A 25,947-nucleotide genomic window follows, 5' to 3' on the forward strand; every position below is an offset into this window, starting at 1 on the left:
AATCAGATAAAGTAATTATTGTAGGTGATTTTAATATTCATGTGGATGTTAACAATGACAGCCTTAGTAATGCATTTATATCATTAATAGACTCAATTGGCTTCTGTCAGAGTGTAAATAAACCAACTCATTGTTTTAATCACACTCTTGACCTTGTTCTATCATATGGCATTGATATTGAACATTTAATAGTCTTCCCACATAATCCTTTCCTATCTGACCATTATTTAATAACTTTTGAATTCATACTATTAGATTATAAGCCATTAGGCAAAACTTCCTACAGCAGATGTCTATCTGACAGTGCTGTAGCTAAATTTAAGGAGGAGATTCCATCAGTGTTTAATTCAATGCCATGTCTGAATTTAACAGAGTCCTGTAATAATTTTAGTCCCTCTGAAATTGATAATCTTGTCGATAGTGCTGCAGGCTCACTACGATCAACATTAGACTCTATCGCTCCTATAAAAAGGAAATTATTAAAACATAGGAGACTAGCACCTTGGTATAACCACCAAACCCGCCAGTTAAAACAAATAGCTAGAAAATCTGAAAGGAAATGGCGCTCTTCCAAATTATCAGAATATCGCTCAAATTGGCAAGATGATCTTAAAATTTATAGAAAGGCCCTCCGTAATGCCAGAGGAGCCTATTACTCAGCACTAATAGAAGAAAATAAGAATAACCCTAGGTTCCTCTTCAGCACTGTAGCCAGGCTGACAGAGAGTCACAGCTCTATTGAGCCACATAATATGGGGATCCATAACCTTAAGTAGCAATGACTTCATGAGCTTCTTTTATGATAAAATTATTACTATTGGAGAGAAAATGAATCACCAAATACCCTCAACAGGTATCACTGGCTCTCCAAGTTCAGGAACTTTAACTAATGTAAACTCAGATATATATTTAGACTGTTTATCTGCTATCAATAAGGTGAGTTCTGAACCATCCCTTAGTTATGCTGCTATAGGCCTAGACTATCGGGGGATTTCCCATGATGCACTGAGCTCCTCTCTTCCTCTCTCTTTCTGCACTCATTCATGTCCCATTAATGCATGTTACTAACTTCACTTCTTCCCCGGAGTTCTTGTGCTTTCTCGTCTCGCAGGTTCTCATGGATCCTGGTGGAGCCTCCTGCCATGGTCCTGCTTGACTGCCATTGCTAATATCACTGATATTATTGTTATTATTATTATTACTACAGTTACTATTATTACTATAATCACTGCTCATTGTCCCCCATCGTAGTTGTTGTCGTCGTCATCATCTTCTTCATGTTCATCATCATCAGTTACTACTATTAGCGTATTTGTTGCTACTGTTGTTGCTGTGCATCTTTGTCTCTGTCTCTGTCCTTCTGTTGTTACCTCTACTCTCTGCAGTCTTCATCTACAGTCCAGTGCCACTAAATCCTACTCACTGGGCCTTTAAAATCAATTAAAATGCCATAATAATTAGGGTTAGGGTTGTGATGATTTAGGGTACTAGTTTTGAAACCACCACTTGACACAGTGACTCACTGTTTAAGTGCAGGACCTTACCCTGAACTACAGTGTAAGAGCATTATTGCGTCAGCTTCCATTTTAAGCATGGTAATATCTTTGCAATAAAGAACATTGCTCCACATTTTTATAGATCACATGATAAAAATACAACTACAATATATTCAGTGTTTCTCATTTTATTTAAGGGCAAAAAGAAAATGCTACAAAACATCCTAATAGTGTTCTGATAAAACCCCAAGCAGTGCAACAGCTGGAAAACCCAGACATCATTATCATCATCATCTCCAGCAGCGATGTCACTGCAAGCACTTCTTATTGGTATTATTACTATGTTTATAAAGAATGCATATTAAACCACACTGAAGGCTGACTTGAATGTATATGTCTGCACTTTACACATTCAAACTTCTTCCTTCTTTTCACACAAAACACTACCTCACACTGTAAAACCAGATATATTTATTTAACTCTAAAAGATGTTTAAACAGATTACATCAAACAATTTAAGTAAAAGTAACTCAATTTTGTAAGTTAAAAAACATTCACTGACTTAATTTTGTCATTGTTATTTGTACCGTGAACACAAAATACCTAGTAAAAAGTACTTAATCAAGATTTTTTTTTTTTTTACTTTTTGTGTTATTTACAATTTTTGTTGTAATCCATTTCAACAATATTTTTAAGTTAAATTAACGTATCGCATTACGGTGCAGTGAGATTCAGAATGAGAAGTTGTATCAACTTTATCTAGTCAAGTCAGTGCGCTGATTTTAATGTACTTTAAATATTTTTTAAGGTACTACCAGATTTTTGTGAAACAATAACATATTTTTTTATTCCTGTGTAATTTGTACAAAATTGTCCATGGGGATTAAGGTTTTGGTCATGGTTTTACTTGTACTTTGTCTTTGCACCATTTCAAATTAGAAGTATCAACTTCCCATGACACCTGAATGGTTTTCAGTAGTGTTACGGTGTGTTTTGTTGGTTGGTCACTATGAAGTGGCTTTTAGAAGGCTACCCCAGGGACTCACTGTAGTAGTGCACTTGCATAAAGTTGGGGGACCACTGTGGCCGTTATATCCTGACTTTTATTACTTAGTATGGGTCAAGCTCCAGGGTTATATTCTTTAAAGGACAATTCCGGCGCAAAATGAACCTGGGGTTAATAACACATGTACCGAGTTGGTCCGTTCTCTGGGATATGTTTTCATGCTAATCGAACGTGACCAGTTTTAGCACAAACCGCTAATTGCCTTATAACGCTGGTCAATGGGGCACAGAGTAACGTGAAAAGAAATCTCTTTTTATACCACTAACAAGACTCAAAATAGCACCACGCTTACACGGCAGCATAATGAGGGCCCCTACGTATAAACCAAAGCATTGAGAACTTTGTAAGTGTACAGACAGTTTATTAAAAAGATAGTTTAGAACAACAGTAGCGTTCACGTATACAGGCGGGCGCCATCTCTGGAAAACAGTCACGCGACCAGTTGAACTCTCTGAGATGTGAAGTGAATCTCGCGTGAAATGTTGTTGCCGGAAGAAAGCACTGAGCACGTAAGAGAAGCACTGAACGCAACAGAGACTAGTGCTTCCACAGGATACACACTAAAGAGATGGCGGATTATTCAACTGAATTTGAATTTTTTCGGTCATCAAGACTTACAGCTGGCAATGTGACCTAAAATCAAACGTCAAATAATCGCACCGATGTAAAACATAACTTACTCAGTGGATAACTGTCCATCTGGTCCCTCTGGTATGAGTCGCCGTCTCCAATTTATTTTCGGACATGGAAAAAAGTTTCAAGTACACTCTGTTTATCAGAGAGGGGAAATCTTCAGACTGTACAAAACACTGCGTCTATTGGGTGTCACGACGCAACAGGTCCCACTGCGTGCAACACAGGCACTCCTCTTCGGTGGCCATAGCTTCACAATGTCCGCAGGTACACCACCAGTTTCCCGAAGTACGAGGCTGTGTTGCGGCATTGACTACCGGTGGCTCTCTCTCTCTCGTAGCCCTTTCACGGAGCTCCCCGCTCGAAAAGATAAGGGCGTCCATCAAACTGAAAGTGTTCGTTGTCGATGTCTTCAAATTCGGTTGAATAATCCGCCATCTCTTTAGTGTGTGTCCTGTGGAAGCACTAGTCTCTGTTATTCAGTGCTTCTCTTATGCGCTCAGTGCTTTCTTCCAGCAACAAGATTTCACACAAGATTCTTCGCATCTCAGAGAGTTCGACCGGTCGCGTGACTGTTTTCCCAAGATGGCGCCCGCCTGGATACGTGAACGCTACAGTTGTTATCTTTTTAATAAACTGTCTGTACACTTACAAAGTTCTCAATGCTTCGGTTTATATGTAGGGGCCCTTATTATGCTACCGTGTAAGCGTGGTGCTATTTTGAGTCTTGTTAGTGGTATAGAAATAGCAATTTCTTTTCACGTTACTCTGTGCCCCGTTGACTAGCGTTATAAGGTAATTAGCGGTTTGTGCTAAAACCGGTCACGTTCGATTAGCATGAAAACATATCCCAGAGAACGGACCAACTCGGTACACGTGTTATTAACCCCAGGTTCATTTTGCGCCGGAATTGTCCTTTAAGAACTGTTCCTCCAGAGTTAGGGAAGATAGTAGGGATGAGTAAGTACACAATTATCTCTACCTGACCAACTAAATTATCTGCATTTGGTACTTGGAATGGGCAAAGCATAAACCAGATGTGGGTGGTGCTTAAACAGGAAGTGGCCAGACTAACCGGAAGTCTAACCAGTCATACAAGAGTAACTTTTAAAAATACATAAATAAATAAAACTTATACAACTTTTTTACGTGACACATTTTACCTCAAAGTACATGATACTCGTTTCAGCTGAGTACTCACTCAACCCTTGAACATAACTATTTAACAGAGTTGGGACTCACCATGCTGCGTAAACTGACATTTATGTGTAAAATGTGAGTGCCCCTTGAAAGCAGCTGGTAGGGCAACATATGTCTGTCAAAGACCAGCTTAGACAGTTCAGGTTTCATAAGGAATCTACATGCCAAAAGTAAAAACATCTGACTGAAAATCACTTTAGCTCTATAGATACCATCTTACAATAAATTCAGTCCAATCAGCCCCTGTTGGTGTCTTGGTTCAAGGAGGCTGGAGGTCTACTAGTAAAATTGGAGGTCTTCAACAGTGGTTTTCTTAATGTAATTAGCAGGCTAAACACAGTATCTGCTGTGCTAGTAGAAAGTAGCATTAGCATGTTGATGCTAAATGAGTCTGTTGGCTTGTCAGGTAGCCAACTATCAGCTTGTATGTCACTATATTTAGAGGATAGGTTTGGATCTGGCCTGTCTATCATAGTACAATACTCACATCATATGTTCACCGCAATTGTTCCTCTCCACACTCACCATGTAGCATTCTGTTTGTAGTGTATCTACGCTGTAAGAAATGGGGAAAGTATCCCATCCACAGACAATGCAACAATGCACTCTATAGCGAATATGAGGCTTGAGTAATGTGAGTTAGCCAGTGTTTTTAGTACAAAATTCCCTCTTTGTGTTTCCACAATCAGCCTTGGCGGTGGGATAAATCCTGGTAGTTGCATTCAGGTTTGCCGGGCCGAAACACAGACAATGAACAAGTGAATTGCCTGAACAAAGATGGCAAGTCATTATGTCACATCCTGGCCAGCCTACGCAAAGTTAAACAAGGATCACTTTGTGAGCACCTCAAGAACTACAGCTCCAATAAAAAACATCCATTTGGTCCGATAACGGAAAGTCTAAAAGACCTCACAACTAAATCAATGTATCCTCTTTCATACTAGCAGAGGCAGAGTAGAATTCAAATTGAAATTGAATTGATAGTCTCTGTTCCAAGGCTGGGTGTTAGTTATTAGCACAGTTACCAATGGGATTTTGAATGATGTTCGTTGATGACTCCTTACTCTTTATACCTACTTGATTTGCCTAACTCACACTGCTACAGCCTCATATTAGCTTCAACTAAACTTGCATGTTTGCCATGTAGTGGAAAAGGCCAGTATGGAGGAGGAATAATTACAGCGACGGATAACTCATTCAACATGCATATGACATATGAGTATTGTTTTGTGATAGTCAACCATCCAACCAACCCGTTAACCCTTACAAGCCAGACAGTTTTCATGCACCTCCATGTTTGCATCCAGTGTGGTTAAGAAAGTCTTTGTTATGGTGTATTGTCCCTACAGTATTCTACAATAACATTTTGCTGTGTGTATGCGACTGTTGAGCTACTGTAACCTGTACGGCTGCCTTTAAAAATCATCAGTGATGAGCAGGTTCACAAAAACAAGGATTAAACATTATTATTTACATTTCTCAGGCGGAATGTTTCAACTATAGAAGCAGATAAACAAGGAGTACACAGAGTGGAACAAAGTAAGAATCGAGGAATTCTGCTACAGAGATCAGGAGGTAACAAAGATTTATAAAAGATTGCTATTATAACATGAATATAAAAAACAACAAACAGAAGAAATAATTGTGTTTGTTTGTGTTTTGTTTTGAGTCTACTGAAATATAAAAAGAGCTTTCATTTGTGTGAAAGATTTCTATTTTTATATTTAGAGCGAGATATGCAATTTATGGAAGAGGAATACTGACAGGAGAAAAATGATTTTAGTTTGGTTTACAGATTAATCACGTCACTCCTAATGTTCTAGAAATATTTGTTTTCCACCAACTTCCTGATAGTTTGAAAGAAGAAATGTAAAATTAGGATTTTTTTTTTTTTTTCAAATTCAGCGTGCACTAAAAAAGAAATTCAGTTGTACTGTAAATGGGAAACAAACAAAGTGGATCAAACTGAGCCACACAACACTAACTTGTTATACGAGCTAACGTTAAATGACTTGCACACGGACATTCAGCTTACTGTTTAGCCAAGATATGCTATAACATATGATGTTAGCTTTAGCAGCACCTAATATATTAGGCAGCAAGTGAACATTTTGTCCTCCGGTTGATGTGTTAGAAGCAGGAAAAATGGGCAGCGTGAGGATTTGAGCGACTTTGACAAGGGCCACATTGTGATGGACGACTGGGTCAGAGCATCTCCAAACCTGCAGCTCTTGTGGGGTGTTCCCGGTCTGCAGTGGTCAGTACCTATCAAAAGTGCTCCAAGGAAGGAACCAGAGACAGGGTCATGGGGGGCCAAGGCTCATTGATGCAGGTGTGGAACAAAGGCTGGCCCGTGTGGTCCGATCCAACAGACGAGCTACTGTAGCTCAAACTGTTGAAACAGTTAATGCTGGTTCTGATAGAAAGGTGTCCGAACACACAGTGCAGCACAGTTTGTTGGTATGGGGCTGCAGAACATTCTGACCACCAGGGTGCCAGGTGGTTCACAGCAGTCCAATTTGAGCCAATAATGTGGGGTTATATCAGCTACACTTCAGTCTGAACATACCTTTAATTCTAGATCTCATTAATTGTAATTTTGATGGAAAACTAATCTTTTTGATGTATCTGACATGGCACTGGTCATTCAAGGTAATTAAACCCAATTTTAAAGAATGTAAATCTATACTGTCAATGCAAAGTATTTGTAACCCTCACACGACTGAGTCAGCTACCACACGGCTGCATTGAATCATCAGCTGATGTGAATGCTTACAGCTCATAAACATGTTAATCTTTCCTACCTTTACCATTATCATCATTAATAATGTGAACATGGGATTTCTTTTTCTTCTCATTACATTAATTCTCCTTTGTAGAACTCATTCTTTACACTTGACCTGTTTTTCCTGTGAGTGTCTGTCAGCTCTGGTGTTGCATAAAAAACGTTCCCAGTCAATGAAAGTGATTTTGACTACAAAAACATTACTGGAAGGAAAAAAATGGCACATGCTACCCATTTAAATGAAGTACTCAGTCAACAAATATTGAACATTTTGTCACACAAACAAAACTAATGGTACATTTTCTATCAGGTAACATCTAACCCCTGACACCTTTTACAATATACAACATCTTTCTTTTTTTTTTTAACAAAACACAATGAAATTTAAATTGTAAAATCATTAAACAAGAGTTAAGATTATACAAATAGAATTCCAACTATCATTTAAAAAACTGAGTGAATTAAAGTGCAAATGATGAATACATCCTTCTGTGGAAACATTACCCAAGTTACCTCTTCTGTTTGTGCCACAACATGTCCCTGTACAAAGCATGACTTCTGTGTGTGTGTGTGTGTGTGTGTGTGTGTGTGTGTGTGTGTGTTGGTTTCAGTATGGCTCTGCAAGTGTGGAGAAGGACTGCCATCTATTGGTTAAACTATAGAAAACATCGGCCCCATTCTCTCTAGTCCTGTACAAGTTTCTCGTGTGTTAACAGCAATTCAAGTTTGACAACTTCATCGTCCCCGGGAGGTTGCAGACACAGATTATTTGACCCACGATGTCTGATATTAGTCCAGTGATTTGAAATGTTTTCCAAAAATATATCTTTTTATACTGGTCTGTCTTGGCTGATGGATCATAAAAATATTCCTTGTAGTGAGAGCTGAAGAGGCAGATAGCAGTAAAATGGAGGTTAGACCTCATATCCACAGATCCATCTGGTAAAAAAAAAAAGGTTGATAAGTGCAAATATTCACACGAATAAAAAATAGGAACTGTATGACTTTGCTTTTATGAGATCCTTCCCTCATTGGTGCACTTTGATCTTGTCTCTTTAGGTGTCTCCTGTTGTCATCAGTGAAGCTGGCATAAACAGTAATGGATGAGCTTACTGAGCAACTCAGCTTTCTCTGAATCTTCTTTTTGGTGTCGCCATGGCAGAATTATGACTAATTTATCATCTAAACGTCTGAAACTTGTTCAACGTCACAGTAAACTGGATAGGCCGCAGATCAGTTGCACACTCAGCCGGCTGTCTGTCTCTGATTTTAAAATTTACACATTTTGCTCTCGGGGTCACTCTACCAATGAGTGTGGCTGGTCTGAATCCAGTTGAAGGACCCTAACGTATTTTCAGCTGCTGCAGTCCAGTGATGGAGACACTGAAGTGCACTGAATGTTGAATTCAATCTTTCCCGTGTTAGTAATAGAATAGATTATTCTGACATTGCTGCTTCCTCTGGAGAAGATTTCATATTGCCGAGTCTGACAACCTACCATTAGCCTCTGATGTCACATGACCATCACTGTGGTACACAAGTGAAGCTTCCAAAACACTCCACACTGATACCCTTGTTCTACCAACGCGAACCTAGAGCTAGTTCTGGGCTGGTGCTAATACTGGTTCGGAGTTGGTTGCGAACCTTCTAAGAACTGGTTTTCTTTTCCATGGGCTTGAGAGCCATGTCATTACATCACTGTATATGTCTTTAATATTAGCTGTTGTTACCAAGGTTACGATATTTTTTAGATTGTATTGTAACCTAGGTCTAGATGGTACTCCTTATAAAATGATTTACAGAGACCCAACAGTTCACACCATGAGCAAGCACTTGGCGACAGCGGCAAGGAAAAACTTCCTTTTAAGAGGCAGAAACCTTGAGCAGACCCCGACTCTAGGTGGGCGGCCATCTGCCTCGATGCAATGTTTGTAACATCTATGTGCTAAACAGCTAATAAATACAAAGCTGTCTGGCCACAAAGCGCCCCAGCTACTGTTGTAAACGGTTCTTGGTTCTAGAGCAGCAATGTTCTGGTGCCGAGCTGAAACCAGTTTACTGAAACCCTGGCCACGAGCTGGTTCTTTGACTTTTTAGATGTTGGTCATTGATAAGTATATAATGCATACATTTATAATGCAAAAAAACTAAAAATCTGCTTTATGCCCAGTCTGAACAAACCTTTTTTATCTCTTTTTTCTTTTTCTAAGTTTTGATTTATCAGACATGACACTTAAAACCAAACAAACATCGACACAGATCAGCATCATCAACATTGAGAGTTCTTTGGCTGTTGAAACTGGTTCAAGATTAGGCACCGGCTCAAAACCAGCCCTCAAACTGCCTTGGTGGAAAGGGGGTATCAGATGACAATGAGCCGAGGAAACCAGGGCTTGTATGTAAGGGTTAGTGTTGTAGAAAGCAATAGTAAGAGGTTAGGGCTGGCTAAAGTGCCACACAGAGTCCAAAACTAGACACGGATAGTGGATATGGTTCTGTTTATACTATGCTGGGTCTCTGCATACACAGATGTGTATGCTTGTTGGTGCAGGCAGTCCACATAGAGCCTCATGGACATGGACAGAAGACCAAATTTACACTCTGTTTACAAGTCTGCCTACATGAAATATTAGGCTGATGCTTTTTGTAATGTATGTATTAGTATTGAGTTTTTTCAAACATAGAGTAAATGTTATTTTGGAGAGAGACAGAGCGAGCGAGTAAGACAGACAGCAGAGGCAGAGGCCTTTAGGTCCTGTCCTCACGAATAAGTTTTTCTCGAATCCGGATAAATACTTGATTGTATCGGCCTTGCGTCCAGACGGATACGGCGTTTTTTGCGGTGTGAAAACGGTATTTTTTGGAAATGGGTCCCAGATTGCCCAGAGTCGTCTGGAGGGGGAAAACGTATTAGCCCCGCCTCTCTAGCCTTTAACCTCAGCCGCCGCCGCTAGACGCGTCATAACAACAACAACAATGGCGAACTACTACTACTTGTTTGTAAACAGAGCATGCTCCATGGCTTCTCTTCCCATTTTAGTGTATTGGTGTGGCGGCGACACAGCGCCACATACAGGCCTGGCATATGTACTACAGCGTTTTGGATCGTTTCAGTGAATCCGTGTGGACGCAGATATTTCTGGAAACGACGCCGTGTTTACGGAGATTTTTCCCGAAACGACATCGTATTAGGTGAGGCCGTGTATTCGTGAGGACAGGCCCTTAGTTCCACAGTGGTGTGGTACAGCAGTGTGTGCAAAACGGGACTGAAAAGGTGGAGCTCATTAAAAACACTAAGCCGGGTGGGCGGTCTCTCCACTAGCCACCGCAGCCACTGATATCATGAACCTCGTCAAAGTTTATCTGGAACATGAATCCATCAGCTGCCACACAAACCTGCATATATTTCCCTCCAGCTGCTGACAGACATCTGAAAAGAATCTTTTCAGTCCTTCATCTTAGAAATTAGTATTTTGCTTCTTCAGTGGTTTATTTAACAAATTCCATTTTTGTGTGCATAGAAAGTAACAATAAGATTCAATTAATACAAATATAAAATCTCCAGCTCACAGGAATTTTAAGCCCTGAATAATACTATATTCCTATTCATACTTATGTGGTAAGGTTTAGTATCTTAACAGTGACCTTACTTTAGATTAACATTGCTGTGTTTATTATAATAGTTTAAAATACTCCCACGTGCCAGTATTGTATTTTAACCTCAGTATATCATACAGTCTTATATGTCCTGTTGCAGCTACTCAACACTGTATTTATGATATTTTTCTCAATATAATATTACAGGGACAACTGTCAGTTTATATGTCCTCTCCAGAGTCCAGTGTGTAGTTAAAGGGAGAATGTCTGCCATCTGTCTGTCTAACTTGAACAGTGCAGGCAGATTACAATACAATACAAACCGAGTGCAGCAGTGTGGACCATCGGGTTACCGAAGTGGAACTGTAAGGCCAGATAATGGAAGGAGCTTACACACTTATTTTGGAATTTTAACCTCTTCATGAATGATGTTCTGGCGCCATCCATGGGGGGATCCCTACCTCCGAACTACAGACCATGACTAGGGCTGTGCGATATGAAGATATACAGTGTGTCGGGTCGGCCTGGTATTATGGGCTGATATCGCAGACATATTGGCATCATATCAGTACCGGCAGATGTTACGTGATATGCTCCGATAGGAAAACTATTTTTCCAGTATATAGTGCTTGTGGTAAAATGCTTGTGGTAATATATTGCCGTCACTACAAAGTTCGTCCAGCAGAGTGCGGTTGTTACACTAGTAGTTGCATGGAGTAAGAATAAATGTTAGTTTGCAGAGAAAAGTGCTATTCTCATTCCAGCTTGAAACTTCACTATATTGGCTGCCATTTAGGTAATAATCAGTGACTTTTCCCTCTCTAAAATTGGTACTGGGCCCTAAAATTGTATATCAGTTGGGCTCTACGTTTGTCACACGGGTATGGTTTGGGTACGAAAAGTCTGACACAAATCAGAAAACCACACTTTGCAAATGATGCCATAGACTGGTCACCATAACAGACTCAAATGCCACTAAACTCTTTTACCACCGAAACATCATCCCACAAATCGTGTCAATCAGTGGGAGAAAATTTGCACAAAGGTTCTAAATAAAAGGAGAAAAATATGTGATTCAAAATGTGGGGCCTTTCTATGTGGCCAGTTTATATAAACTGTTCATTTAATTTAAAGCAAATGTGCTGATATGCATCATTATCTGGATATGAAATTACCTATATTATGGGATATGAAATTTTGGTCATATCACACAGCCCTAAACATGACTATCAGAAAGATGTCATGGACTGTAATATTATAGATGCAACCATGCTACCGCCCAGTCAACAAATGAATTTCCTACAGAGCTGCGCTCCATGACAAACTTTTCTGTTGTGTATATAGTCATCCAGCCTGCTGTTGCTGCTAACTATTGGTATTTTGTTTTGTCTGGTACTTGCAAAATACCACATGAATAAGGGAGCTACTGATTCATTGTTTTTTATATTCTTATGTTTACCTTTGCAAAATGCTTCCTAATTAGCTCTAGAGGGCTAGCTTCTGGATATTAACTCATCACAGAGACGTGAACCACTGATAAGGGTTTCAGGGTCGGCAGGCATCCAACTCACAGAGGAGACATTTTTCCGTGGAGGTAGCCCTTCATGCTGTCCTGTTCCAGGTGGCAGCTGAAACTGAAGCTGTGAGTGGTTTCCAAGCTGTAGGTTTGGATTTTTAAAGTCAATGTGTGATGGGTTTTTGACATAGCTTATCTTGATACAGTCACTGGATCCATTTTAAACCCACAGTGTCTTCAAACCATCAAATCGAAATGAAGCAGACAAGATACATCCATCCATCCTGGCTGCAGGAAAATCCTCCTTGGCTTGACGTGAAAAGGAAGCGAGAGAATGTGAATGTGGCTGGGTCAGGATGATACCTTTTGAGCAGTGGAGAAGCAGCAGCACAGTGGTGGTGGAGTTGGTGCTGGCTGTGACGGATGGGTGGTTGGGGGTGTAACTATTGTCAGTTTTCAGCCAGTGACAGTGCCAGAGCTGCCTGCAGTGCTGCCTCTTCATCAATGCTGTAGTCCTGTCAAGAGTGCAAAAAACAACAATAAAACATTAATCTAATAAAGAACAGTGTAAATATATATATATATCAGGGTTTCTGCAGCTTAAATTTAACACTTTTAAGACCATTATGAATGCAAGGAGGAGATTCCATCAGTGTTTAATTCAATGCCATGTCTGAATATAACAGAGTCCTACAATAACTTTAGTCCCTCCGAAATTGATAATCTTGTTAATAGTGCTGCAGGCTCACTACGAACAACATGAGATTCTATCGCCCCTATAAAAAGGAAACTATTAAAACATAGGAGACTAGCACTATGGTTGAACCGCCAAACCCGCCAATTAAAGTAAAAAGCTAGGAACTCTGAAAGGAAATGGCGCTCTTCGAAATTATTAGAATATCGCTCAATTTGGCAAGATAATCTTAAAACCTATAGAAAGGCCCTCCGTATGCCGAGGAGCCTGTTACTCAGCACTAATAGAAGAAAATAAGAATAACCCTAGGTTCCTCTTCAGCACTGTAGCCAGGCTGACAGAGAGTCACAGCTCTATTGAGCCACATATCCCCATAACCTTAAGTAGCAATGATGTCATGAGCTTCTTTTATAATGAAATTATTACTATTAGAGAGAATATTAATCACCAAATGCCCTCAACAGCTATCACTGGCTCTCCAAGTTCAGGAACTTTAACTAATGTAAACTCAGACATATATTTAGAATGTCTTTCTGCTATCAATCTTCATCAGTTAACTTCAATAATTTCTACATTGAAGCCATCAACCTGTCTATTAGGCCCGATCCCAACTAGGCTGCTTAAAGAAGTTGTTCCCTTAATTGGGACTTCTTTACTGGATATGATTAATCTTTCTTTATTATCAGGATATGTACCACAGTCCTTTAAAGTAGCTGTAATTAAACCCCTTCTTAAAAAGCCCACTCTTGACCCAGGGGTTTTAGCCAACTATAGACCGATTTCTAACCTCCCCTTCCTCTCTAAGATTCTGGAGAAAGTAGTCGCTAAAGAGTTGTGTGACTTTCTACATAACAATAGTTTATTTGAGGATTTTTAGTTAAATCAGATTAAGGGAACTGCACTAAGCTGGTTTAGGTCATACTTATCAGATCGTTCTTAGTTTGTACACATTAACGATTAATCTTCCATAAATACTACAGTTAGTCATGGAGTTCCACAAGGTTCTGTACTTGGACCAATTCTATTTACTTTATATATGCTTCCTTTGGGCAACATTAGTAGGAATCACTCCATTAACTCATTGCTATGCAGATGATACACAGTTATATCTATCGATCAAGCCCGATGAAATTAATCAATTATCTAAATTACAAACATGTCTTAAGGACATAAAATCCTGGATGAGTTGCAATTTTCTGATGTTAAACTCAGAAAAAAAAATAAATTCTTGTACTTGGCCCCAAAAACCAACAACTCTGAAACTCACTGTCTAAAGATATAGTTACTCTAGATGGCATTACCTTGGCCTCTAGCACCACTGTAAGAAATCTTGGAGTTATCTTTGATCAGGACATGTCATTTAATTCCCACATAAAGCAGACCTCCAGGACTGCCTTCTTTCATTTACGTAATATTACAGAAATTAGACACATCCTGTCACAGATGGATGTAGAAAAACTAATCCATGCATTTGTTACTTCAAGGCTGGAATACTGCAACTCTTTATTATCAGGTTGCCCCAATAAGTCCATTAAAACACTCCAATTAATTCAGAACGCTGCAGCACGAGTACTGACAGGAACTAGGAAAAGAGATCACATCTCTCCTGTACTAGCTTCTCTGCTCTGGCTCCCTGTAAAAGAATAGAATTTAAAATCCTCCTCCTCACCTATAAAGCTCTTCATGGTCAGGCCCCTTCATATCTTAAAGAGTTCATAGTACCCTATTACCCCTCTAGAACACGACGTTCTCTGAATGCTGGGCTACTTCCTATAGTCTCTAAAAGTAGAACAGGAGCCAGAGCCTTCAGTTACCAAGCTCCTCTCCTGTGGAACCAGCTTCCAGTTGTGGTTTGGGAGGCAGACACCCTCTCCACATTTAAGAGCAGGCTTAAGACGTTCCTCTTTGATAAAGCGTATAGTTAGGGTTGGATCAGGTGAGCCCTGAACCATCCCTTAGTTATGCTGCTATAGACCTAGACTATCGGGGGATTTCCCATGATGCACTGTGCTCCTCTCTTCCTCTCTCTTTCTCTTTCTGCACTCATTCATGTCCCATTAATGCATGTTACTAACTTCACTTCTTCCCCGGAGTTCTTGTGCTTTCTCGTCTCGCAGGTTCTCATGGATCCTGGTGGAGCCTCCTGCCATGGTCCTGCTTGACTGCCATTGCTAATATCACTGATATTATTGCTATTATTATTAATATTATTATTACTACAGTTACTATTATTACTATATCACTGCTCATTGTCCCCCATCGTTGTTGTCGTCGTCGTCATCATCTTCTTCACGTTCATCATCATCAGTCAGCCCATGTCGCCAAGTGCTTGCTCATGGTGGTACTGTTTGGTCTCTGTAAATAATGTTTTAAAGAGTTCGGTCTAGACCTGCTCTATTTGAAAAGTGTCCTGAGATAACTTCTGTTATGAATTGGCGCTATACAAATAAAAATGAATTGAATTGAATTGAATTCAAGAGCTGGCAAAAAAAGTACAAAGAATATCAAGGAAAATCAGTTCCATGGTTCCATGTTGGTTTTGTAGTGTTGCAGCATGATTTTTTAATTCCAAAACAAATTTAGAACTGAGACTGAAAAAGTAACGTTAACTTCATTAATCCAATTTATTATAGGACCTGTCGAAAAAAAGGTCCAGTGTGTAACATGTAGGAGGATCTTTTGTCAGAAATGAAATATAATATCCATAGGTATGTTTTCATCAGTGTGTATTCACATGAATATTAGAACTGTTGTGTTTTCATTAGGGCTGTGTATTGGCAATCTGGTGGGACAATATGTATCATGAAACAGGGGTTACGATTCAATATATTGCGATACATTGCGATAATGTTAGCCAGGCGATATATTGTAATTTAGTTTTTAAAAATCTAATTTTAAGAAAACTATAGTATAAGGAACACACCACTGTATGAATAAAATTGAGCTAAAAACTTTAAATTTACTTTAACATTGAACCATTTTTATCTCCACTTCTACGGAGTCAACTGGCATGTTTCTGCAGTAGCCCAGAACAGACAAACTAAACACTGGCTCTAGATAGGGCCTTTTCGGCCCCCTGTAGGGGAGAAGCTGCAGATCACAATAAACTGAACACTGCTGGTGTCTGTATTTGATGATCTGAGAACGATTTGTCTGTTCTGGGCCACTGTAGAAAGTGGAAGTTAAACTACTGGACTTACAACGAAGGTGTCGTAAGAGAACTTGTGTCTGTGGAGGAGATGCTGGAGAAAGTTGGAGCTCTTATAGCTGGGGTCTCCCCATGGCATGGCTGAACACACCGGACACACCTGGAGATACAGACACATAGGTTACTGCCACAACTTGTGAGACGTTCACATGCATGTGTATCACACAGTGACTTGAACGTAACAGCAGGGCTGTGACTACTTTTGAAGGAAGTCAGATAAAACCTCCACCACAGCTGTGTGTGGGCCTTATTTAGTGGAGTCCCTCATGGATCCATACAGATCTAGGTCTTCCAAGTACAAGTAGTATCTGTGAAGTGTGCTGCACTTTCTTTCACAGTGTACAATCATTGTCCACAGTGAGTGGCAGGTCGCTGGCAGGATGAGAGGGTTAAAGTGCACAGTGACATGAGTGAGAAGATCAGGGTAGTTATCAGTGAACACACTAAAGAGTAAGACTGAATTACACTGTCATAGCCCTTTTTGACCAAACAGTCACAAGAGCTCAAAGTCAGGAAATGATTTGTGAATTTTGTGGACAAAATAAATAAAAAAAAAAAATTCCACCCTCTTTCTTTTTTCTCTTTACCTATTAAAGTACAAGTTTGCTTATGTCCCAACGCTGACTCCCTTCTGGATTTTAAGGGGTGTGAGAAAAAGAAAAAAACAAAACATAAACAGTAGGCCTATATCTCAGAATTTCATTAATTTCTGTAAAGAAAACAAAATGAAATTAGATTATAATTTAAGATTTAAACTTTGAAGACCTGGACACAATATATTCAAACAGCCTCATCCTGCTACTAGAACAATGAGAACAAAACACTGAATTAGTCAAAAAGAAGCCGATTAAGTTTTTATGATTGTTAAAAAAGTGTATTAAAAATATCAGTAAAATTCATCTCTGCTCAAAATTCATCCAAATATCTGGTTTTAAACAAACTTCGTGCAGTTGTTGTGTTCACTGTTTGGGTTCATTGTAAAGTTTATCAGTAGTTCCCTACTGTTATTGTTATTATTGAATATGATATGACATATTCATAAAAAATATTACTCAGTTTACTGAATGAGAGAAAATGGCTCTCAACTACTGGCATAAACCCTCTGCAACTTTTTTTAGATGATCTAAGCCGTAACTGTTGTTTAAAAGTTAATAACAATGGATTACAATGGTATTAATCTTCTGTAGACTGGACCCAACACATGGAAAGACAGGTTCAAAATCAGAAAATGATACCAATAGTAACTTTGATAATGTTAAAGTTAGTCTAGGTAATGACGTGGTCTCTTACCACTTTATTGGGGTCATTACGGTGGTTATCCATACAGTGTTTCACCAGTTCCTGCTGGTCCAGGTTTCTGGCTCCACAGAACGGACACACAAACGTTGACCGGTTCGGAATATTACTACACAAATATGCAAAGAGAAGACAGGAATTATCACAAGCTTGTGGCAGCTGATTCAACCCTACTAACTGATCTTGGCATTGCATAGGTACTGGCCTCCAATGACTCACTATTGCATTCTGAAATGGTCATATTAGCCACTCCACTGGATAAAGTAGATGTCTAGGCTACTTTATGCAAATCAGGTGCCTCTGAAAACTCACATAAAATGTTTAAACTAACCGTTATTGATCTAAAATGAAGACAGATTCAGCAACTACATGGCATACTTCTCTCTGCAATTCATTTTAGTGAACTATTTCACAATATGAGAGTTTCCAAACGAGCCACCATGTTGGTCCGTTTTGAAATCCCGGAGCACCAAGCTTGTTTGTGACTACAAGTGTCGAATGCTGGGAAGCAGCACGACCCTTCACGGCCAAGAGCCCCTGAGGACACGTACCATTACAGAGACACAGCCCAGTGTTTCCCATATAGAGGGTTTCTTTAAAATTCTTCTTTACATGGGAAATGTAGTTGTTGAAATTATGGCTGTCCATTGTTTCGATGAGGCTAGAGAGTTTTTCTAAAGTAATCTGAAAATGCTGGTGTGAGTGCGAGTACCTTGGTATAGGTTGGGAGGTCGGTACCACTGGGACAAACTTAGGACAGTTGGCTATCTGCTCCTGTACTTTAGAACAAGAAGCAATGTGGGACCTCATCTTTACCAGAGCCACCTGAGAACACACACACACACACACACACACACACACACACACACACACACACACACACACACACACACACTTTTTTAAGACTAACAGCTCCACGTCCATGGTGTGAGTTCATTTTGTCAGCCTAATTAGTGTTGCTGTCGTCTCCATAGAGGATCTATCTGTCTCACTGTTCTGTCCATACATCACATCTCCAACAGTTTACACTACGATCATGATCTGAACTATCTGGCTATGTATCTGTAAATCCATTTCTTTTGCACACGTACATTTTAACTGATACAGTTATCATCACCAGCCGTGATTCCATCCAAATTTATCGTAAATTTTAACTGAATTTCAAGTGAAAAGAAAATGCAAATAAATGTTCGTTTCTATCCACTATTGTTATGCAATTATTAGGAGTTGGCAATAACATTTAATATTTTGTTACGTGCTTAAAATTTGTACACACATTCTAAATAGAGGGAGAAAAATGATCTGACTAGTAATGAGTAAGTACTTTTATATATAAATGTAAAAAGAAATAGGACTTTCCATGTGGTCATTTTATATAAACTATTTATTCATTTACTTTACAGAAAGTGTGCTACATTGAGATATGAACTGACCTATATTGCACAGCTCTAGGTGCCCATCGTGTCAGAAAACCAGAAGAAGAGGGTGCAACAATAAAATTAAAAGAGCACCAGTGGAAGCTCTAACAGCATCATCATGGATGTATTATAGAGCCATGGGAGCGATGAGGACTGCGATTGAAGTTATTCAAAATTTGCCATCAAACTGTCCTAATACAATACTTCGAAATGTGAATAAGAATGCATTGATGTAAACAATTTCTATTTTGTAGATTTTGTTTGTCAATAATTTGTTCTTGCAATGTTATTATTTACATCAAACATGAACAATGAATGGTCGCTGTCTACCTTCTTGCTGCAGCCCCTGCATGGTGCTTTGTATGACGCCAGCTGCTTCTCCACACTGGAGGAGCGCTCCACCTTCTTGGGGTCAAAGGGCACGCGGCAGAGAGGGCAGAGGGGTGAAGTCACCTGGAGACACGGCTGCAGACACTCCCCACAGAACCTGCAACAGTAGACGACACACAGCACGGGAGTGAGGGGTTAAGTACATGTTCAAGGCAATAAGATGGTCATTAGGGAAGGGCAGATTGATCCTGCAGGTCTAAGGAGACCTTCGCTCTCCTTTAGGCCACCGCTGCCCCCGCACAGTTAGAGCCAACAGAGCCCAGAAGTTATGTTGTTATAATAAGGTTTTTGTTTGACAACACAGAAATCAGGAAGAGTTTCCTGGATAATCTAATAATAAAAGCAGAAACTAGCAATTATTTCTATTATCATTTTATCTATCAATTTTTATTCCAAATTAATCAAACAGTCTGCTGAATGTCAAACGTAGTCTAATGACAAATTACCAGAGTTACCAGAGACCTCAAATGACTTTTCCAGTCTGACCAACAATAAAAAAAATCCAAACCTAGCAAATCAATCTAGAACTAAATTAGACAAAAAAAATGCTGAAAATCCTCAGATTTGAAATGATATAATATATTGTTGTTACCTCTCTCTCTCTCCCCCTCTCTCTCTAACTGGTCGAGGCAGACGGCCACCCACCTAGACCCGAGGTCTGTCCGTGGTTTCTGCCTCTTAAAAGGAAGTTTTTCCTCATGGTGTGAACTGTTAGGTCTCTGTAAATAATGCTATAAGGAGTACAGTTTGAGCTACAGTAGCTCATCTGTTGGATCAGACCACACGGGCCAGCCTTCACTCCCCCACGTGCATCATTGAGCCTTGGCCCCCCATGACCCTGTCTTCGGCTCTTTTCTTTCCTTGCAGCACTTTTGATAGGTGCTGTTTCCCTGCATAGTGAAAGGCAAGCATCTGTGTCAGTGTTTCCTGAAGTTTTATCCTCCCCATCAGCAGCAGAGGAGTAAAAATAGCTTCATTTTCCTTTAACTAGAAATAGAACTGAGGCTACCTGAGGTCTGCTCTGCTCTTTGTTGTTCAGTTCAGTTCCAGACTGAGAAATAATACATATACACCCCTCTGGCTAACTCCTCTCTAATTTCATTTGATATAAAGTAAGAAGCCTACACTGATAGTCATTATGGTAAATAGTAAATGGACCTGTACTTGTATAGCGCCTTTCTAGTCTTCCGACCACTCAAAGCGCTTTTACACTACGTGCCACATTCACCCTTTCACACACATTCACACACCGATGCACGGCATTGAGAGCAATTCGGGGTTCAGTATCTTGTTCAAGGATACTTCGACATGTGGCATGAGGAACCAGGGATCGAATCAACAAACTTACAATTAGTGGATGACCCGCTCTGCCTCTGAGCCACAGCCATTATTCTATCAGTTACACATTTCACAAGTCAAAAGTTACCTTTTAACTTGACTGCAAATGGTCTCAGATCACCTATTTTGGTGTTTTCCCAACAGCAACCCCTCATTTAATCATTATATGAGCAAGTTAGAAAAAAAGGAAGAACACAAAGTGGAGCTCTCAAACCCAGCAATCGAAGGTACAAGCCTCCACTTCACTGTTGAAGATGTTTTTGCTATTGTGGCCTGATAGTTGTCAAACTCCTATTGTTCTTACACTTGGGTCTGCCAATATGCAGCGTGACACAATTCATTTTCCACCCGTGTAATGGCTGACAACTTCTTTTATTTCATTGTGTTCATTTCAGTTTCTCCCTGTGCACTGCAGTCAGTCAACTGGGGAGACCTGCAGACAGATGGGTGCTACCCATGTGTCACATGACGTCACCTATGAGTGAGGAGCTTCCCACTGTTGTCAGCCTGTGGTACCACTACTGGCAATCTGGATCTCTATGGAGGTGGCTGGCACTCCTGCACCCTGCTAAATCTGTGTTTAACTGAAGGTATCTCTCTCATACCCAGTGCACGACATCATATTTATAGAACTGCCTATTTTGAGCTTGTTGTAATAAAATAATAAAATATTACACTGTACTGTGTCTGCCCTTGAGGGCCGCCGTTTGTCACTGCTTCAGAATGTAGAGCTGTTTAAGAATTATTTACAAATCACTTACAGCACCTTTAACACAACGTGTTTTTGAATTTTAATTTTATAAACACTGTCTTTTCTGAACTTACCAATCATAATATGCGACTGACATTTATTTTCCAGCCCTTTAGCCACAGCCAAACCTAACTGAAGTTTGACCTACGTTAGTATTTCCCCTATACTGGGACATCCGTGTGGCACACAGCCACAGTTTTACCACACAGAATCAGTAATCATAAATAATAAAAATTCTATTTGGAGATTCGCAATCGATTCATAAAAGCTGCAGGGCTCGGAGAGACCATGCAGAAAGATAATGTCCCAAGGAATTCAAAATAAGTCAATGTGATTCCACACATGGCAGGTGATTTATAAAAATAAAAGCATAGAGTATGTGTGGATGTGTAACCTGACAAATACTGGACTTTTGAGGTCACTATTAGTAGGGCTGTGTCTTGGCAAGAATCTGGTGTTACGATACGTATCATAATGCAGGGATTATGATTCAATATAATGCAATGCTATAACAAAAGTGATATACTGCCATTTCTTTTTTAATCAAATTTTTGGAGAACTGTCATAGTGTAAAGAACACACATGCATAAAATCTGAGTAAAAAGTTTACTTTTACAACACTTGTCTAATGGTTCGGTGCTTAAACAGTGTTTTTGAGAATTGATAAAATATCATACAAACGGGTATCACAATATGATAGTTTTCAATATTTTCCCACATCCCTAACTATTAAGGCTGTGTATCTGCAAGAACTTGGCAATAGGGTACGTATCATGATACAGGGGTTATGATTCAGTATACTGCGATACATTGTGATTTTAAGATAACTGTCATTGTATAAAAATAGTATATGCATAAAGTTTTTTCTAAGCAACCATAACAGAGCCTGTAACATCTTACATCACAGCCCTCAGTTTACAACAACACTATCTAGCAGTTGGGGGTTTAAACACAAAAATCAATAGTGTTTTTGAGAATCGATACAATATCAAAAAACTAAATATTGAGATACTCTAGTGTAACGACATTTTCTTACACCCCTAGTCATTATTATTGATAACTGAAAGATATGAGGACTTTATTAGGCTACATCAGCCAACATTTATACATTTTTACTTCATAACATAAATAAACAGTGTTGATGTAAATCTATTTAATTCATATATCACAGAATCACGTGTACAATTCACGTCAATTTGTGTGTCCACAGGTGGCGATGCACAGTGAAGAACAACTTGTCAGTGCTCTTTGATGCACAAACTATGAAACTGTGTCACAGCGTGTATATTTGAACTGTAAGGTCCAAATTAAAAGACCAGTGTGTAGGCTTGAGTGGCATCTAGTGGTGAAGTTACAGATTGCAACCAACTCAACACCGCTAACATTTGTATTTGATCAGGGTTCCCACTATACACTCTTTTTCCAGGAGTTTTTCTTGACAATTCAGGACCTCATCATATGATTTATCGGTAGGCCTGATATTGACATAAAGTCTAGTTATGAAGCATGTCAGGTTTTCTTACGATGTCAAAAAGACAGTCTGTTTCACTCTGCATCTGGTGTGAACAGCTAGATTGACCGACACGGCTGAAATGAAAAAGGAGTGTTTAAAGTGTTCTGCTTCACGTCTGGTTAAGCAACTCAGTAGTGTCATATCTCACAGGTTGCTATCTAGAGCCAGTGTTTGGTTTGCATGTTCTGGGCTACTGTAGAAACATGGCGGACTCTGCCAGAAGAGGACCCGCTCCCTCTGTAGTTAAAAACTCATTCTAAGGTAACAAAAACACAGTGATTCCTATTTTCAGGTGATTATACACTAATGAAATCATAGCAAGGAATATTATATTCCATTTCTGACAATACATCCTCCTAAATGTTACACATTTGAGCTTTAATTATTAGAAGACATATGTCAAATAAACCCATCAAATGAGTCTTTAGGAAGCTTTTTCATAACCTGAGACCCTAAACCTGTAGCGATGGATTGACATCAGTCAAAGTTGTCAGACAGTGTCACGTCCTGCTGACAGATGTATGAAAAACAAAACATAATGTAAATGAACTTACAAAGATATAAAACACATTATATTAACAACAGAGCTGCCTGGTTTAATCTAAGCAGGAAGCTGGACATTTAAAAGGCGACATGTCACCTCAACTTTGTGTATGTCAACACACAATAATACACATCCAAACCAGGAGTACTTTACGTGTGAGCGCAGCTGGCGATGCTGACGGGTTTATGGTAGACCTCCAGGCAGATGGGACAGGAGAACTGGCTCTCAATGCCTTCAGCCGGGGCTGCCAGCGAGCCTGAGCCGCTGTTGGGCTGCTGCTGCTGGCGGAGCTGGGTGCTCGCCGAGACAAAGCTCCGAAACATCGCCATCATGGAGCCCGGAGAGGATCTGCAATTGTGGACAACAGCTCGCTGCCCGAGAGAGGAAGCTGTTCAAAATGCGGTTAGCTGGCGCATTAACCGCACAGCTACTTGAATATACTCCGTACTAACATGGCGGCTTTTCAATGTACTTATCATAAAATTATCCTCAATCAACCAAAACATTACTTTTCCGTGGCTGGAGAAGACATGCCGAGGAAGTAAACATTGGGAGCAGTGCTCGTTGGCGGGTGTCTCGCGGTGCTTCGGGGATGACCTGAATAAAAAACACCAATCTATAATGTCACACACAGCAGCTAACGCTACATCCAGCTGCGTGTCAGATCAGCGCTGTCGGACACGCGCCAGTGAACGCTCGCGAACAAGACGAGCGGCTACAACAAAAGCTCCCAACGCGCGTTGCTTTCTGGAGCTGGAAGTCCAACTATTCATTTACTTCCAGTACACTACGGTTGTCTGGAACTGCAATCCCAGAGGCCAGTTCAGAGGTGTACACTAGGCGGACCCGGCCAAAAGTCCCGAATAAAAGAGAATAACCTCGCGTTATCATATATTTATGATTGTTATCTGGGGCACATCTAGAGGGGTGGCATGGGGTGCCACCACTAAAAAATACATGGCCACCCCAGCTGCCACCCTAGTTTGGTGTCAATTTTTGTCAAATTTGACATACATTTTGATACATTTGGAAAAGAATGTGTTGATTATGATGATGATCTGTTATGGCCACATTTTAGACTAATTAAATTGTAGCTCAGCTAGCTAGTTATCTGAAGTTCATTGAACTTCATTGAAACGTGTATTTGGAAAAATGTCTGAGGATTTAAAAATTAAAAAAAACAATTAATTGATTTATTCAATGTTTCACTAATGTGCCACAACAATAATTTTCATTTTTACTGAAAAATCTTAAAAACATGATGATGTGACATTTTTGTGTTTTCTTAAATTTGGAAAACAAGATTTGTTTCAGTATATTGCTTTTTGTCATGTTTTATCTTTATCAAAAATCTGTATTTGGAAAAATGTCTGAAGTTTTGGAAATAAAACAATATATTGATTGATGCCATTAGATCCTTTGCACTAGCTTTAAAAATGATGGAACTTTTCCCCATAATAACCAATTCTCTGGGATCTATAGATCTTGATAGGGCAATCTCATGTTATTCCATTGTGCAATGCGTTTACATGTCTAAACTAGAATTCTTCAATTCAGAGTATCACTTTAAAATGGAGATATTAAAAGTTGAGTAAGAAACAAAATCAATTCAATTCAATTCAATTCAATGTTATTTGTATAGCACAAAATCATAGCAAAAGTTATCTCAGTCTACTTTTCAAATAGAGTAGGTCTAGACCGTACTCCTTTTAAAATTATTTACAGAGACCCAACAGTTCCCACCATGAGCAAGCACTAGGGTGTAGTGTAGGGTAGTGGGGTAGAGGGGATGGGTGGTGAAGAGAGAAGGACAGAGACAGAGACAAAGGTGCACAGCAACAACAATAGCAACAACTATAATAGTATAATGACTAATGATGATGATGATGATGATCACGACGCGGCAACAACGATAGTGGTGCTGGAGGCCAAGTTAAAACTATCTAGAGTAACTATATTTTAGATAATTCATTTGACACCATTGACCATCATATTCTATTAGAGAGACTTGAGCATCTAAATGGCATTAAAGGAACCGCACTAAGCTGGTTTAGGTCCTATTCATCAGATTGTTTTCAGTTTGTACATGTTAACGATGAATCCTCCATAAACATTAAAGTTAGTCATGGAGTTCCACAAGGATCTGTGCTTGGACCAATTCTATTCACTTTATATATGCTTCCCTTAGGCAACATTATTATAAATTTTTCTGCGCCACCCTTTGCTTTTCTTTATGCTCCTCCTTTTGCTTGTACTTGAATTGTACCTTAAACCTTTTTTATTGCTATTCCTGATGCTGCTCCTCAAGCTGCTCCTCAAGCTACTTCTCCTCAAGCTGCTCCTGCTCCTTTATGACTATGACTGGGATTCTGATAATAATGAGCTGGTTAGGGAGGGGCTGGCTTTGAGGTCCCTGAACTCGAGAACCCTGGGCCACTCTCCTCAGAGGAGTCTTTAGGATTCTACAGTGACAGTTCTCTTGACAAATGCCCTCTGTTTCCT

The 25,947-nt window shown here is 39.6% G+C and overlaps 1 protein-coding gene across 3 annotated transcripts; it reads right to left on the reverse strand.

Moving 5' to 3' along the window:
• Positions 1-5,846: 5,846 nt before the first annotated feature.
• Positions 5,847-24,108, reverse strand: LOC127376967 (E3 ubiquitin-protein ligase RNF166). Of its 3 annotated transcripts, none has more exons than XR_007887595.1 (7): positions 23,599-24,108; positions 19,240-19,396; positions 18,204-18,316; positions 17,486-17,600; positions 16,188-16,295; positions 12,349-12,808; positions 5,847-8,119 (listed from the first exon to the last, which is right to left on the reverse strand). XR_007887595.1 is itself a non-coding variant. In XM_051424461.1 (6 exons), exons 1-6 carry the CDS (start codon positions 23,775-23,777, stop codon positions 12,743-12,745), a joined length of 738 nt encoding a protein of 245 aa, XP_051280421.1. In that variant the 5' UTR covers positions 23,778-24,108; the 3' UTR covers positions 11,847-12,742. The 3 variants fall into 3 exon arrangements, 1 of the variants encoding a protein (XP_051280421.1); XR_007887594.1 differs by having other exon boundaries at positions 12,237-12,808; XM_051424461.1 differs by lacking the exon at positions 5,847-8,119 and having other exon boundaries at positions 11,847-12,808.
• Positions 24,109-25,947: the final 1,839 nt, after the last annotated feature.

Source organism: Dicentrarchus labrax, unplaced genomic scaffold (genome assembly GCF_905237075.1).
Source record: "Dicentrarchus labrax unplaced genomic scaffold, dlabrax2021, whole genome shotgun sequence".
Taxonomy (NCBI): Eukaryota; Metazoa; Chordata; class Actinopteri; family Moronidae; genus Dicentrarchus; species Dicentrarchus labrax.